The sequence below is a fragment of the Papio anubis genome, chromosome 20 (assembly GCF_008728515.1).
Source record: "Papio anubis isolate 15944 chromosome 20, Panubis1.0, whole genome shotgun sequence".
NCBI lineage: Eukaryota > Metazoa > Chordata > Mammalia > Primates > Cercopithecidae > Papio > Papio anubis.
In genome coordinates this window covers 29,621,694-29,638,321 of record NC_044995.1, presented here as the reverse complement: position 1 = coordinate 29,638,321, position 16,628 = coordinate 29,621,694, and the positions used below count along the sequence as shown (strand labels likewise).

The 16,628-nt window shown below is 37.0% G+C and overlaps 1 protein-coding gene across 5 annotated transcripts in view; it reads right to left on the bottom strand.

Annotated features, from left to right (window-relative positions):
* Positions 1-1,131: 1,131 nt before the first annotated feature.
* ZNF724 (zinc finger protein 724) overlaps positions 1,132-16,628 on the bottom strand; it is a 44,545-nt gene continuing 29,048 nt past the window's right edge. For 4 of the 5 annotated variants that reach the window (XM_009199099.4, XM_031660327.1, XM_009199100.4 and 1 more), the window contains one exon: positions 14,493-16,231. In XM_009199099.4, the coding sequence (XP_009197363.1) occupies positions 14,562-16,231 (1,670 nt within the window). In that variant the 3' untranslated portion in view covers positions 14,493-14,561. Of the gene's footprint in view, positions 1,609-14,492; positions 16,232-16,628 lie in introns of those variants that run through there. The other variant, XM_021933404.2, reaches the window with a different exon arrangement.

Genomic DNA, 16,628 nt, shown 5'->3' with positions numbered 1-16,628 from the left:
CTCGGCCTCCTAAGGTGCTGGGATTACAAGTGTAAGCCACCGCGCCTGCTAAAGCATGTTTTTAAAGGTTCAAGGGACTTAAGCTTAGAAGCACAAATGCTCTGTAGTAAAATAAAGCCTCCTCTTTTTATCAATATTTTAAGTTTTATGTCTGAGCGCTTATGCATCAAGAACAGGACTCTGGATGATGTCGAGGGAATATTTAAATGGATAAAATAGAAAGTGATCATTGGATAAAATAGAAAGTGATCATCGGAGTCTAATAAGTGATGGATACAGCAACATAATACTTGACAAAACCATTCAGGGTGTGTTTGACAAACAAGGTTACATAGGAGCTGCACCGCATGATTAATGTAGTGTTTTCTCTCTAATTTCAGTCTTTATTCTCAATCTTAGAAATATCACATACTCACATACACAGAATAATTAACTTTTTTTCCTGGAAGGCAGTGTTTCATCTTTTATTATATGTTTCACAATGCTGTAATGATGTTGTTGAAGTACACTCTCTTTCATCAGAAGATTACCTGTGTGAATTTCAATAGATTAACCCTGGAGAGGACCAGCTCAGCACACTCACTTGAACTGTCTTGCTTTCTAAGCAGTTAAAATGCCTTTGAAGAGTGAAAATATGCTGACTGCTGATTATGTAGAAAATTTTACATTAAAAAACTTGTCAATTGTTTGAAAATTACATTGCATTGTCTACAACTTTTAAAGTGTAAAATGCATAAAATAAATACTGCACAACAAAATAGAAATGATGGAGTTGGCCACAAAGGACAGCCAAATCTGTATATAGCAATGTAGAAAAGTATGTATCTACTGTCAGAGTGAGGTAACTTGAAGTATTTGAGAGATGTTCTCTAAGAATCTAAAATTACTTTTAGTTTCAGTATCTATGTTTTTAAAGCATTTTTAATTTTCTAAAAATGTTTAAATGTGTCCATCATTTTATTCCTAGAAATACAAATGGTAGGAAAAAAGAGGTATAAAAACAAATGAAATAGAAGGAAGAAAGTGGATTACTCACAATAGCTAAGGTATAGAATCAACCTAAGTGTCCATCAACAGTTGAATGAATAAAGAAATTGTAGTATATTTACAGAATGGAATGATACCCATTTCTTTAAATTAGAAAGTCTTGTTATTTGCAACAACATTGATAAACCCAGAGCACATTATGCCAAGGAAAATAAGCCAGCACAGAATAAAAGTATATCACATGATCTCATTTCTATGTAGAGTGTAAAAACGTTTAAATACACAGAAGCAGAAAGTAGAATGATAATTGCCTGGGGCTGGAGGAGATGTTGATAAAAAATAATAGGTCTTGTCTACATCTCTTAAGTTAACAAATAAGTTATTCTCCTCTCAAATTGGATTAACCAGGGAATTGAATCATACACTGAAGAATCAATACTGAAGAAATAACACACTTGTTATAGCAATGATGGTTGTATACCGAAATTTCAGAGGCTTAGCAAAATATATTCTCTGCTTAGATCACCATGCCCTGTCGGTTTTCTTTTTCTGGTTAAGAGGACGTCTTCATGATCTTTCAGGGATCATATTTTCTTTCATCTTCAATCTGTATTCTCCTTTCTTCAGCGAATGGATGAAAAAAACAATGCAGAGAAGACACATTGGCATCTTACCCACACATCACTTTTACTTACTATTAGGCAAAGTGGGTCAGCAAAATAGGTATATGCATGAATAAAACGCTTGTGGTAAAATAATCATTTTGCTCATTTCTGTAGAGCTCAGGTTATAAACCAAACGCTAGCAAATATACAGCAGAAAATAATATTATTTGAAATAAGAATATTGTGAATGAAGTTATTCTGTCAATAGAAGCAAAAAAATTATAACCTTATCCTAATAGTCTCATCTATATTTGTACATCAAATTCTTTTTATTAAAAATTGTATTTCATATAAATATGCAACTTATATCACCTTTTTTAACCATTTCAATGTCTTCTCCACTCTGTATTAGTGGAAAACAAGCCAGCTGGTCCCGGGAATGATAAAGAGCACTTGTTTGGGTGATACTCCTGTGCCAAACACCGTTATGTGGCCCAAAGTACTGGTTTTCTATTTTTCTCTACGTTTAGTAATAAAATAAAATTCTTAGTTAAGAAGACTTGATCTCATTCAAATATGTTTTATGAAATATGGCTGACATTTAAGAGTCTCTGACTTATCTTGCATATTGACTTTTTTATGAATTCAAATTGAGTTCAAAACTATAAATAATCTTTTACTAAAAGCCTTTGTAGAGTAAGATTCATAAAATTTCTTTATAATATAAAAGGAATATGTTAACCATGCTTCCAGTAATCACTCTGACCACAGCATTCTCAGTTTCCAGTATTTACCCTGGGTCACTCAGGGGAAATTGGTATTTGTAAACAGGCAGAGGAAGGTGGTGCTGAGTGGAGGTGTACCACATTGCACATCAATGCTTTCCACATGCACCTATTAGGCTCTTAATTTAATTGGACTGTCATTTCTATGGCTAGATACCTACTCAACCTAATCATACTATTTTTTAGCAGCTAATGATATCTGTTACCCATTAGTCCTATACAATTATTTGACTGGCTGAAAAATATTTTGTTAATTTACTTGAAATTGAGAGACTAGATTTGCAATCTTCAATCTTTCAGTTAAAGCAAATCAGAGAAGCACAATGCATGCAGAATGCGTTTTGTTGTTGTTGTTGAGATGGAGTCTCGCACTGTCACCCGGGCTGGAGTGCAATGGCACAATCTTGGCTCACTGCAGCCTCTGCTTCCAGGGTTCAAGAGATTCTCCTGCCTCAGCCTCCCAAGTAGCTGGGATTACAGGTGCCTGCCACCACGCCCAGCTAATTTTTTTATTTTTAGTAGAGACAGGCTTTCACTATGTTGGCCAGGCTGGTCTTGGACTCCTGACCTCGTGATCCGCCTGCCTCGGCCTCCCAAAGTGTTGGGATTACAGGCGTGATAGAATGCATTTTCCTGCCCACCATAATTCTTCTTTACATAGAATATATTCCATTCAAACTATTTAGCCAGAATTTTAGATTTCAAAAGGTCAAGAACAATTGAGTGAAGCCAAAATACTCTTTGCTTCTTGTTAGCAATCTAACCATTTCAAAAAGCACAGCAATTATGCCAAGCCATTGAAAACATGTAGTTAACTTTATCCCATTTCAAAAATTGTTACTTTTATGTTAATTTAAGAGGATCTATCTACATAACTTTACATGCATTCCAGAAATATTTATCTTAGCTGGATGCAGTAGCTCACACCTGTAATCCCAGACTTTGAGGGCCAAGGAGGCAGGATCATATAAAGTCCAGAGTTCGAGACCAGCCTGGCTGACATGGAAAAAGCTCTGCATCTACTAAAACTACAAAAATTATCTGGGCATAATGAAGCATGTCTTTAATCCCAGCTACTCAGGAGGCTGAGGCACGAGATTCTCTTGAATCTGAGAGGCAGAGGTTGCAGTGAGCTAAGATTGCACCTCTGCACTCTAGCCTGAGCAACAGAGCAAGACTGTCTCAAATAAATCTTCATATTAAGGTATTTAATGTTCAATATTATATGACAGTAGAGTGGAATCCTCAAAAATGAGCAGAAGTTTATTATTAATAAATTAGGCCAGGCGTGGTGGCTCACGCTTGTAATCCCAGCACTTTGGGAGGCCGAGGCGGGTGGATCATGAGGTCAGGAGCTCAAGACCGGCCTGGCCAAGATGGTGAAATCCCGTCTCTACTAAAAATACAAAAATTAGCTAGGTGTGGTGGTGCACCTGTAATCCCAGCTACTCATGAGGGTGAGGCAGGAGAAACACTTGAGCCTGGGAGGTGGAGGCTGCAGTGAGTCGAGATTGCACCACTGCACTCCAGCCTGGGCAAGAGTGAGGCTCTGTCTCAAAAAACATAAAATAAATCAATCAATAAAATTTTTTTTCAAGGGTTTTCAATCGTTAAAGAATCAGGTATGCTTTTCACGATAAGTTCAATTTTAGGAGGGTACCCACTGGTCTCCATGGTATTTCTGTAATGGATAGTGTAAAACTGGGTCACCAGACTTACGCAGACATGATCATTTAATCAGAATGAGTTCGGCCTTCGTGGTGGAATATTGGTATCTCAGGAGCTGATCATTCACTACAACTTAGTAAATGTTCCATAATCCCAGTGAATTCTTTCAACCACGTTTCCTTTTTTCTCATTGATGTGGTCATGTTGTGGTCTCCTCTGTTTATCTTAAGCCATCCCAGATGAGAGGTGATTATTTATTGCATGAATGAGACCCCCTTTTTTTCCTCTTCCTTGGGATCCTCCTGTCCTCCCTACTGGAAGGAACATGTGGGAGGCAGGAATTATGACAACATACAAATATATTTCCTGCCAGGGGACCACCATAAGCAGCTTACAAAATGACCCATCTGGAAGTCACTTACTTCCAGGCCAGCAGGAGTGTTTTTCTATGATGTGCCTTTTTCTCTTAAAAGCATCTCTAATTAAGTTTAGCCCAATCAAGATAATCTCCCTTTTGATAAACACAAAGTCAACACATTAATAACCTAATTTCATGAGTAATTAATTTCCTACCACAGTAAGTCACACTTTTTTGTTTTTGAGATGGAGTCTCACTCTGTGGCCCAGGTTGCAGTGCAGTGGCATGATCTCAGCTCACTGCAACCTACACCTCACAGATGCAAGGGATTCTCCTGCCTCAGCCTCCCGAGTAGCTGGGATTGCAGGCGCCCTCCACCATGCTTGGCTAATTTTGTATTTTCAGTAGAGATGGGGTTTCACCATGTTGGCCAGGCTGGTCTCGAACTCCTGACCTCAGGTGATCCACCTCAGACTCCCAAAATGTTGGGATTACAGGTGTGAATCACCGCATCCGGCCAGTCGCACATTTTTTTACACTAAAAAGGTAACACCGCAGGTGTGCAACAGCTGGGAATCATTTTAGAATTTTGCCTATCTACCTGAATAGACTTTTCTTTTTTTTTTTTGAGATGGAGTTTCCTTCTTGTCACCCAGGCTGGAGTGCAATGGTGTGATCTCAGTTCACTGCAACCTCCACCTCTCGGGTTCAAGCGATTCTCCTGCTTCAGCCTCCTGAGTAGCTAGGACTACAGGTGCCCACCACCACGCCCGGCTAATTTTTGTATTTTTAGTAGAGACAGGGTTTTGCCACATTGGCCAGGCTGGTTTTGAACTCCTGACCTCAGGTGATCCACCCGCCTCGGCCTCCCAAACTGCTGGGATTACAGTGTGAGCCACCGCGCCTGGACCTGAATAGACTTTTCAAATTCTTTCAGTTGCTTTTGTTATCTAAGTAAACAAAGGTATCTGCAAATACTAATTAACTACTTTCCAACTTAATTCGTTACAAATATCTTTTTTCTGGCTTAATTTCTTCTTTATGTACCATTTTATAGATTCACACACACATATATAACAATGAAAATGTATCCAATTATTCCATTTTTGTTAATTTGTATTATAAATGAGTGTTACATTATTTTCTGTTTGAAGGGTTTGTCTGTTGTCCTTTGTTTTTTGGGCTTTTTGTTGTTTTTTGAGACAATCTCGCCCTGTTGCCCAGGTTGGAGAGCATGGCGGGATCTTGGCTCACTGCAACCCCCGCCTCCTGGGTTCAAGCCATTCTCCTGCCTCAGCCCCCTGGGTAGCTGGGATTACAGGCGCGTGCCACCAAGTCCGGCTAATTTTTGGGTTTTTAGTAGAGACAGGGTTACACCATGTTGGCCAGGCTGGTCTCGACCTCCTGATCTCAGGTGATCCACCTCGGCCTCCCAAAGTGCTGGGATTACAACAGGCATGAGCCACCGTGCCCAGCAACACAGAACTATTTTTATAACACACAAGTCTTTCGACCAATAAATATATATTTAAATTATTTCTTAAAATGTGGTATAGATACACAATGGAGTACTATTCAGCCTTAGAAAGGGCTAAATCCTGTCATTTGAAACAATATACATTTTAAGACATTATGCTAGATGGGATAAGCCTGACACAGAAAGACAAATACTTCATAATCTCATTTATATGTAGAATCTAATAAAGTTTAACTAAAAAAAAAAAATAGAAAGTGAAATAATGGTTACCAGAGGCTTGATGTGGTGGGAAGAAATTACAGAGTTTTTTGATTGAAGGGTACAAAGTTTCAAATAGACAAGGTAAGTAGGTTTTGAGATCTACTTCACAGCAGCGTGACTATAGTAAACTATAACGTAATTGTATTTTAAAATGACTAAGAGTAAATTTCAAATATCTTAACTATCAACTCACTTATGATAGGTAAGCGAGTTGATAGATGTTATTTAACTCAACTCAATCATTCCATATTACATATATATATTCAAACATCACATTTTACCCCATAAATTCATTCAACTTTGATTTGCCAATCAAAAATACTACTCATAAAGAGAAATAAACTTTAAGAAATTTGACGAGAAAAAAGTGTTCATTTTAAAATCTTAGAAAACATACATATATTTTTCATATATATATATTTCAAAAGGCTTGCTCCTTTAGTGATGTAAGTAAACTCTTTTTTCTGTTTTTATTAAGACGGAGTCTCACTGTCACCCAGGCTGGAGTTCAGTGGCATGGTCTCTCACTGCAACCTCCGCCTCCCAGGTTCAAGCAATTCTCCTGCCTCAGCCTCCCGAGTAGCTAGCTGCAATTAGAGGCACCCGCCATCATGCCCGGCTAATTTTTGTAATTTTAGTAGAGACTGGGTTTCACCATGTTGGCCAGGCTGTTCTTGAGCTCCTGACCTCAGGTGATCCACCCACCTCGGTCTCCCAAAGAGCTGGGATTACAGGCATGAGCCACCGCACCCAGCCGTAAGTGAACTTTTAATATAATGAATAGTCTAAACCCAACACTCAGGAAAAAAATGTTTATTTTTAATGTTCAAAAGAATACTATAAAAGACAGACTCTAAAGCAACTGCTTAGAGTAACATTATTTCTACATTTGTAAATAAGTTATTTCTTCACTTGTTAGAGAAAAGTTATTTGAATATATATTTTAAACCACATTTCAACATATTAAATCAAATGAACATATGTACTTGGCAATAAAAAACACAAGGAAACAACATGCCTTCTTTTCTAATATTAAAACTGACACACTCGGCATTTAGGTGCTTATTTGTCTGGTGTTACTAGAGTGCCAAAGAGAAGTACTCAATGAGAAATCTTTCCATATTTATATCCATGCTGAGTGTGAATATATGGAAATTTTCCAAGGGTAGTATTATAAACATTCAACTACTATTATATATAGTCCCTCACTGACTGATTAGAATAAACATGGGTTACAAACCACTGATGTGGCCACCTTGTTTTTAGGCTTAACATTGATCATGATCTAACAGAATCAACAAATGAGAGCTATATGCTGGGTGCTCTTTGGGCAACTTTATTTGCATTAATTGCTTTAATTTTACCAAAACCCTAAAGTTAGGGATGCAATCAGCAACCAGCTGCTACCAAGTTTCAATCTTAACCATTATGCCCAACAACCCGTCACCCAATGCTTGTTTTAAATCCTGACCTAACATTTTGGCTTTAAATTTTTTAATTTAGTAGAAATAAAGATAAATTTAGAAACCACTTCTTTTTATCCATAGATAGTATGTAGAACTTAAATTTTGGTTTAAAGTATTCATTATAAAGTCTGAGACAAACACTTCAGTAAATGAATTATAACATTATTCGTCTTATGACTTAGAACCATTAATTTTACTTTTGAAATAATGAGTTGTTTATATTTAAACTTAAAATGAGCCTATTATATAGAAAATTTGTTGTCTGCATGAACCTTGTCATCCATTGAGCAGTCTACAGTTGCTAGAAGTTTCAGAAACATTAATAAGAATACTCTTTCTGATTGAATAAAGAACGTTATGCTTTCTCAGTGATTAAAATAAAATAGATTGGAATTACTGATCGGTAACTTACAATGTGGTTTAAATGTTATTTAATTAATACATGTGAAGTTTCTCTTAAACTCATTTTAACAAATGACTTCTACTGTTTTTCACTTCTATTAGAAAAAAAGTATTAAAATTTCTGTTATTACAAGCCTATAAATTTTATTCAGATCTAAACATAGCGCTAATCTTAAAAGATCTGTATGCTTACGATTATAAAAAGCCTATTCTCCATTCACACACAGAAGATAAATAACTGCTTTTCAGTAAACCTGATGGGGCAATTGTGACTCACAATTATAAGCTATTAAAATATTAATACTATCACCTAGCTGACATTTTTAGGTATCTGCATGTTCAAGTTGTTTAACTTATAATTCAAAAATAAATTTTTATAAACTATAAAAAATATAATTTTTTTTTTAGTTCTTAAATACTGTCATTATTTCTAGTTGACATAACATTAAATTTTAGAGGCTGTGGCTTTAGAAACAAGAAATGTCATGGTTGACTCCGCTTTACTTCCTGCCTTATTTCACACAAACACAGCAGCACAAAAACGGCCAGAAATGCTACAGCATGACTGGAAATACACCAGTACCTTTCTAGGGAGAATATATGTGGGAGCATATTTACTTGAAATTAATGACCTTTTGTTGAAGTACAGGCTTCTACATGGCAAGTAATAAAGACAAAAATTTTACAGGGCAAAAGAGTAAGAAACATACTCTAAAACTACCTTCTAACCCATTATTTCTTTTTTCACTAGCATGGTTGTGACGGAATGAGCATTTGCAGCACCTTTTTTTTACTTTTGAGACAGAGTCTTGCTCTGTCGCCCAGGTTGGCGTGCAATGGCGGGATCTCAGCTCACTGCAAACTCTGCCTCCCGGGTTCAAGTGATTATTCTGCCTCAGCCTCCTGAGTAGCTCACCCTGCTAATTTTTGTATTTTTAGTAGAGACGGGGTTTCACCATGTTGGTCAGGCTGGTCTCAAACTCCTGACCTCGTGATCTGCCCGCCTCGGCGCTGGGATTACAGGCGTGAGCCAAGGTGCCTGGTCCGCAGCATGATCTTAAATAACCTACACTCTCTGCTTCACCATTTTTGGGATATGGCCATAAGACGTTTATGAATTTATTAGAAAAAATGTTTTCTTTTTCTAAATCAGAAATTTTAGCAAAATTTCACAGGCTGATCATGAGGTCAGGAGTTCGAGACCAGCCTGACCAACATGGTGAAACTCAGTCTCTACTAAAAATACAAAAATTAGCCACATGTGGTGGCGTGTGCCTGTAGTCCCAGATAGTTAGGAGGCTGAGGCAGAATAGCTTGAACCTGGGAGGCAGAGGTTGCAGTGAGCTGAGATTGTGCCACTGCACTCCAGCCTGAGCAGCAGAGAGACTCCATCTCAATTAAAAAAAAAAAAAAAAAATTTAATCTACAATAACTGTAGTAATTATACTTTGAAATAAATTTAACCAAAAAGTGGAAAAACTTGTGCATTATAATCTAAACGATATTGAAATACAAAATTAAATAATACACAAACGGAAAAATATTACCTATAAATGAATTGGCGTTATTATCGTTAAATATCTGTATTACACAAAATAATCTACAGACATAATGCAATCTCTAGGAAAATACCAGCGACACACTGGTATAAATTTTAAAACATACATCTAAAACTTATATTGTACCACAGAAGACCCAAAGTAGCCAAAGCAATGAAGGAAAAAAAAAAAAGGGGGGGGGTGCTTTGGGAGGCTTAGGCGGGTGGATCACGAGGTCAGGAGATCGAGAACATCCTGCCTAACACGGTGAAACCCCCTCTCTACTAAAAAATACAAAAATTTATCTGGGCATGGTGTCGGATGCCTGTAGTCCCAGCTACTCCGGAGGCTGAGGCGGGAGAATGGCTGAACCTGGGAGGCGGAGCTTGCAGTGAGCGGAGACTGTGCCACTGCACTCCAGTCTGGGAGAAAGTGCGAGAAAAAAGAAAAAAGAAAAAAAAAGTGTGAAGGTATCACCCTGACTTTGAAATATACTAAAAAAGCTTTATTAGGTAAAACAGTATGGTAATTGAAGAAAAACAGACACATACTCCAATGGAGCAGGAAAAAAAAAAAAAGACCAGAAACCACTGACTTGAAGTTACAAACTAACTCCAGCAGAAATATTTATGGCTTATTATGGAGCATCAGTTACACAGCAAGTACCGTCATGTTTCCTTTTTTTTTTTCTTTTTGAGATGGAATCTCACTTTGTCACCCAGGCTGGAATGTGGTGGCCTGATCTCAACTCACTGCAACCTCCGCCTCCTGGGATTAAGTGATTCTCCTGCCGCAGCCTCCCGAGTAGCTGAGATTTCAGGCGCATGTCACCACACCCAGCTAATTTTTGTATTTTTAGTAGAGAATGGGGTTTTGCCATGTTTGCCAGGCTGGTCTTGAACTCCTGGCCTCAGGTGATCTGCCCATCTTGGCCTCCCGAAATGCTGGGATTACAAGCATCAGCCACCTTACCCGGCCTCACTGTCATGTTTCTTTGATACATTTATATACAAAAACATTCTCATGACTTATGAAACTTCCCTAGTACTTACCTAAAAAAAAAAAAGACTCAATAAATAAGTAAATTCACTTATGTCATCTATAACAAGTAAAACGACAATAACTAAAGTAGGCTTATATAGGCATCTGCAACTAAAAGAACAAAATGGAATGTTCTAAATAAAATATAACGTTATGGAATTATATCTAAAAATTGTGTACATTACTGAATTTTATAAAAAATTCTTATAATCATGACCAGCTCACGTAGTGGATACTTCATAAACTATAAAACAAAAAATCATAACAAAATTATAGGTCTGGCATGAGTACCAGGCAAAGAGTTTGTATGGAGAGATTCTGAACCATAAACCATACGGTTTTACAGTAATGAATTTAATACAAAGCTGAGAGCAAAAATTTGCTTTCAGCATTTTTGAGGTTTTTATTATCTAATAAATTAATCACCTCATTAAAACAATTTGTTTTGTTCCAATATTGCTCTATTCTTCTTTCCTGAAAATAGGTACAAACTCATACTCATATAAACACACTCACTCCATAATTTCTTTCCTAAGGTTTATCTTTAGAGTAATACATGTGTATTTTTAACTTCATGTAAATCAAAATTAAAAGTCTTTATGTGTTTGCAGGCAGAGAGGCCACATGTTCAAATAAAAATACATAAGAAATTTGTAAAAATATGTATACAAGACTCACAAATGTATGCATTTTATTCATACTTCTAAATAATACAATAATAGAAATTACCCTGTAGTCAATATCTATTTATTTATTCATTTTGAGACAGAGTCTTACTGTCACCCAGGCTGGAGTGCAGTGGCACGATCTCAGCTCACTGCAACCTCCACCTCCCAAGTTCAAGTGATTCTCCTGCCTCAGACTCCTGAGTAACTGAGATTACAGGTGCTCACCACCATGCCTGGCTAACTTTTGTATTTATAGTACAGACAGGGTTTCAACATGTTGGCAGCACTGGTCTTGAACTCCTGACCTCAGGTGATCCACCTGCCTCAGCCTCCCAAAGTGCTAGGATTACAGGCATGAGCCATGGTGCCTGGCCATCGGTAACAGTTTAATTGTACATTTTAAACTAACAAAAAGTGAGAAATTAAATTTTCTGTAATACAAAGGATAAATGCCAGAGGTGAGGCCATTGGTAACAGTTTAGTTGCACATTTTAAACTAACAAAAAGCATAAAATTAAATTTTCTATAATACAAAGGATAAATGCTAGAGGTGACAGATACCTAATTTACCATGAGGTGATTATTATATATTGTATGTATCAAAATATGCCACATATGGTTTAAATATATACACATACTATCTACCCAAAAATATTAAGTAAATTTAAATAAGAAAAAAAATTTAACATACAGGAACAACATTCTTTAACTTCTTTGCAGTTTAAAGCCACTAGCAAAAAAGATTACTACAGATACTACTTTATTACGTTAACAAATAATACTATCTTTTACCTACACTCTTGAGTAAGGTGGAATGGGTTAAGGTTAGTGGCAAAATAATGCTTTATTGAATGCACAATAGTATTTAACATGTTAAAAATGTTAAATTAAAAAGTTAAGTCTACACATAATTTCAAAGTTTTTAAATGTACTAGATTGTATCACATAAAAGTACAATTCGTAAAATAACACTATTAAATTTTAACTAAAATTAAAAATATTTTTCTCTCATAAAGCAGAATATTAAACTGAACACCTACTTCATGCATCACTCAATATTATAAGTTAACCACAAAGAGCATCCCTACTTAGATTTTCATCATAGATCTTACATTTTAATGTCTTTACTCTTTCATAGAAGAGATAATAATGCCTACCTAATAAAAAACAATCTCTCATATCTTTCATGCAGGAACCATTCATCACATACTTTCACATATGAATGCAATAGGAATAAAGAAACAGCATGAATTTGAGAGTTGAATTCCATCATTATTCACATATTAAAAAATCTATAAATTTTTTTCAAGAAAAAGTATATTTTGGTGGGCACAGTGGCTCATGCCTGTAATACCAGCATTTTGGGAGGCTGAGGCAGGGTTCAAGACAACCTGCCCAATGGCAAGACCTCATCTCTACTAAAAATACAAAAATTAGCCAGGCGTGGTAACTCATGCCTGTAATCCCAGCTACTCGGAAGGCTGAAGCATGAGAATCACTTGAAGTGGGAGGTGGAGGCTGCACCTGAATGACAGAGCAAGACTTCGTCTGAAAAAAAAAAAGTAAAGCCTGGCCAATATGGCAAAACCCTGTCTCTACTAAAAATACAAAAATTAGCCAGGCATGGTGGTGTACACCTGTAATCCCAGCTACTCAGGAGGCTGAGGCAGGAGAAGCACCTGAACCTGGGAGGTGGAGGTTGCAGTGAGCCGAGATAGCACCACTGCACTCCATCCTGCACAATGGGAGCAAGACTCCATCTCAAAAAAAAAAACAACAAAAAAAAGAAAAGCATACTTTGAATGTAATAACTCTCCAAAATATCTTACACACTTTTTAAAGTTATATACAAAATATTTATGTAAATTTCAGTTTTATTTTCTAAACTCAGCACTCTGATTTAGTGTACTGTCTGAAGTGTCAGTTCCTTAGATACATCTACTCTGAATTGATATTTACAGACTTAATTTTCAAATAACTAATTTTTTATATTACTGCATCTGCAAAAATATATTTTAGTATGAACTCTCTGGTGTTTCCTAGGCTGTAGTTTGTAAAAAAATGTTTTTCCACATTTATCACCTTTGCAGCGATTTTCTTCAAGATATATTCTCTGATGTTGAAGAAAGTTTCAGCAACAACTTCAGGGTTTTCCTCTAGTACAAAATGTGTAAAATAAGATCTGTAATACAAGTAATGGTACCACAATACTCTTCATGTTAGTTTTTTTTTTGAGATGGAGTGCAGTTGGAGTGCCCAGGCTGCAGTGCGGTGGCACAAACTCAGCTAACTGCAACCTCTGCCTCCTAGGTTCAAGCGGTTCTCCTGTCTCAACCTCCTAGTAGCTGGGATTAGTCATGCACCACCACACCCACCTAATTTTTGTATTTTGGGTAGAGACGGAGTTTCACCATGTTGGCCAGGCTGGTCTTGAAATTCTGACCTCAAGTGAACCACCCACCTCAGCCTCCAAAGTGCGGAAATTACAGGCGTGAGCCACCATGCCCAGCTCACTCTTGATATTTTAATGCTTGTCTTCAAAATAAATACTCTTCTTTATTTTAAAGGCTTATATTTTCTGAAAAATCTATTGACAGTAATTTCATTTTTAATGTTTCTATTAAGTATGAACTCTCTGATATTGAATAAGATGTGAGCAGATATTAATGGCTTCTTCACATTCTTTACATTTGCATAATTTTTCTCAAGTATAAATCATTCCCTGTCCAATAAAGTGTCAGCATTGGTTAAATGTTTTGCCACATTCTTCACACTTGTAGAGGTTTCTAGCTCTAGTATGAAGTATTTTACCTACAATCAAGTGTGACAACCATTTAAAGGTGTTTAGAAATGTTCAGGTGTTGTCAACTGCATTGTTATATCATTCAGGTTTGTACAATTTCTCTCCAGTAATTCTCTTATGTCTGCTAAGAATTAAGGCCTTGTTAAAGGCTTTGCCACATTATTCACACTTCTAGGGTTTCTCTCCAGTATAAATTATCTTATGTATAGTGAGTTGCTAATTGGTTAAAAGCTTTGCCACTTTTTTTTTTGAGACAGAGTCTCACTCTGTCACTAGGCTGGAGTGCAGTGGCACGATCTCAGCACACTGCAACCTCCACCTCCCGGGTTCAAGGGATTCTCGTGCCTCAGTCTCCTTAGTAGCTAGGACTGCAGGCATGCGCCACCACACCCAGCTAATTTTTGTATTTTTTAGTAGAGACTACTAAATACCATGTAGGCCAGGATGGTCTCAATCTCTTGATCTCATGATCCACCAGCCTTAACCTCCCAAAGTGCTGGGATTACACGTGTGAGCCACTGCGCCCGGTCCATTCTTCATATTTGTCAGTTTTTTCTACGGAATGAATTTTCTTGTGTGTAGTAAGGTTTGAGCATTGATTAAAAGCTTTGCCACATTCTTTACATTTGTAGGGTTTCTGTCCAGTATGAATTACCTTATGCTTAGTGAGAGTTGAGGACCAGTTAAAGGCTTTGCCACATTCTTCACATTTGTAGGGTTTCTCTCCAGTATGAATTATCTTATGTTGAGTAAGGTTTGAGTATTGGTAAAAAGCTTTGCCACATTCTTCACATTTGTAGGGTTTCTCTCCAGCATGAATTATCTTATGTCTAGCAAGGGTTGAGGATTGGTTAAAAGCTTTGCCACATTCTTTACATTTGTAGGGTTTCTCTCCAGTATGAATTTTCTTATGTGTAGTAAGGTGTGAGGATAGGTTAAAAGCTTTGCCACATTCTTCACATTTGTAGGGTTTCTCTCCAGTATGAATTATCCTATGTTCAGTAAGGTTTGAGGACCGCTTAAAAGCTTTGCCACATTCTTTACATTTGTAGGGTTTCTCTCCAGTATGAATTATCTTATGTGTAGTAAGTTGTGAGAACTGGTTAAAGGCTTTGCCACATTCTTCACATTTGTAGGGTTTCTCTCCGGTATGAATTCTCTTATGTGTGGTAAGGTGTGAGGATGTGTTAAAGGCTTTGCCACATTCTTCACATTTGTATGGTTTTTCTCCAGTATGAATTCTCTTATGTTGAGTAAGAGTTGAGGACACGTTAAAGGCTTTGCCACACTCTTCACATTTGTAAGGTTTCTCCCCAGTATGAATTCTCTTATGTTGAGTAAGGGTAGAGGACACATTAAAGGCTTTGCCACATTCTTCACATTTATAAGGTTTATCACCAGTATGAATTCTCTTATGTTTAGTAAGGTTCGAGGATTGGTTAAAAGCTCTGCCACAATGTTCACATACGTAGGGCTTCTCTCCAGCATGAATTATCTTATGTCTAGTAAGGGTTGATGACTGGTTAAAAGCTTTGCCACATTCTTTACATTTGTAGGCATTCTCTCCAGTATGAATTATCTTATGTTTAGTAAGGTGTGAGGATATGTTAAAAGCTTTGCCACATTCTTCACGTTTGTAGGATTTCTCTCTAGTATGAATTATCTTATGTGTGTTAAGGTGTGAGGACTTGTTAAAGGCTATGCCACATTCTTCACATTTGTAGTGTTTCTGTCCTGTATGAATTCTTTTACGTTGAGAAAGCGTTGAGGACACATTAAAAGCCTTGCTACATTCTTCAAGTTTGTAGGAATTGACAGTAGTGTGAATTCTTTTATGTTGAGTTAGGTGTGAAAGAACGCAAAATGATTTGCCACATTCTTTACATTTGAAAGGATTCTTTTCAGTCTTATGTCTATTTGAATTTGAAAATTTATGAAAGTCTCTCACATATTTATCACATTGAAATATTTTGCTCTGGGTAGTTGACAAACACTGGTTAAATCCATTATAACTTCCTTTGTGCACCTTATACTCATCCACACTTTTACACCCTTTTTTTAACTGTAAATTGTGCTGTCCACATTTTTCATATTTTCTTGGTATTATTCTTTGGAAAGAAGCTTTTATGCTCTGCTCTGGCCAAAGGTCTTGGGCGAAATAACAACACATACCTGAAAGAAATAAAAATAACAACTTACTCCACATACTAGACTCAGATACATATTCTTTACAAATCCAACCTACAAAATTATACAAGCTCCATAAACAAGATTGCATAAGAAGGCCGGGCATGGTGGCTAATGCCTGTACTCCCAGCACGTCGAGATGCTGAGATGGGCAGATCACCTGAAGTCAGGAGTTTGAGACCAGTCTGGCCAATATGGTGAAACCCATCTTTTCTAAAAAATACAAAAAAATTAGCCGGGAATGATAGCATGCACCTGTAATCCCAGCTACTCAGGAAGCTGAGGCAGGAGAATCGCTTGAACCTGAGAGGCACAAGTTGCAGTGAGCTGATATCACACCAATGCACTCCACTCTGGACAACAGAGCAATACTTTGACTCAA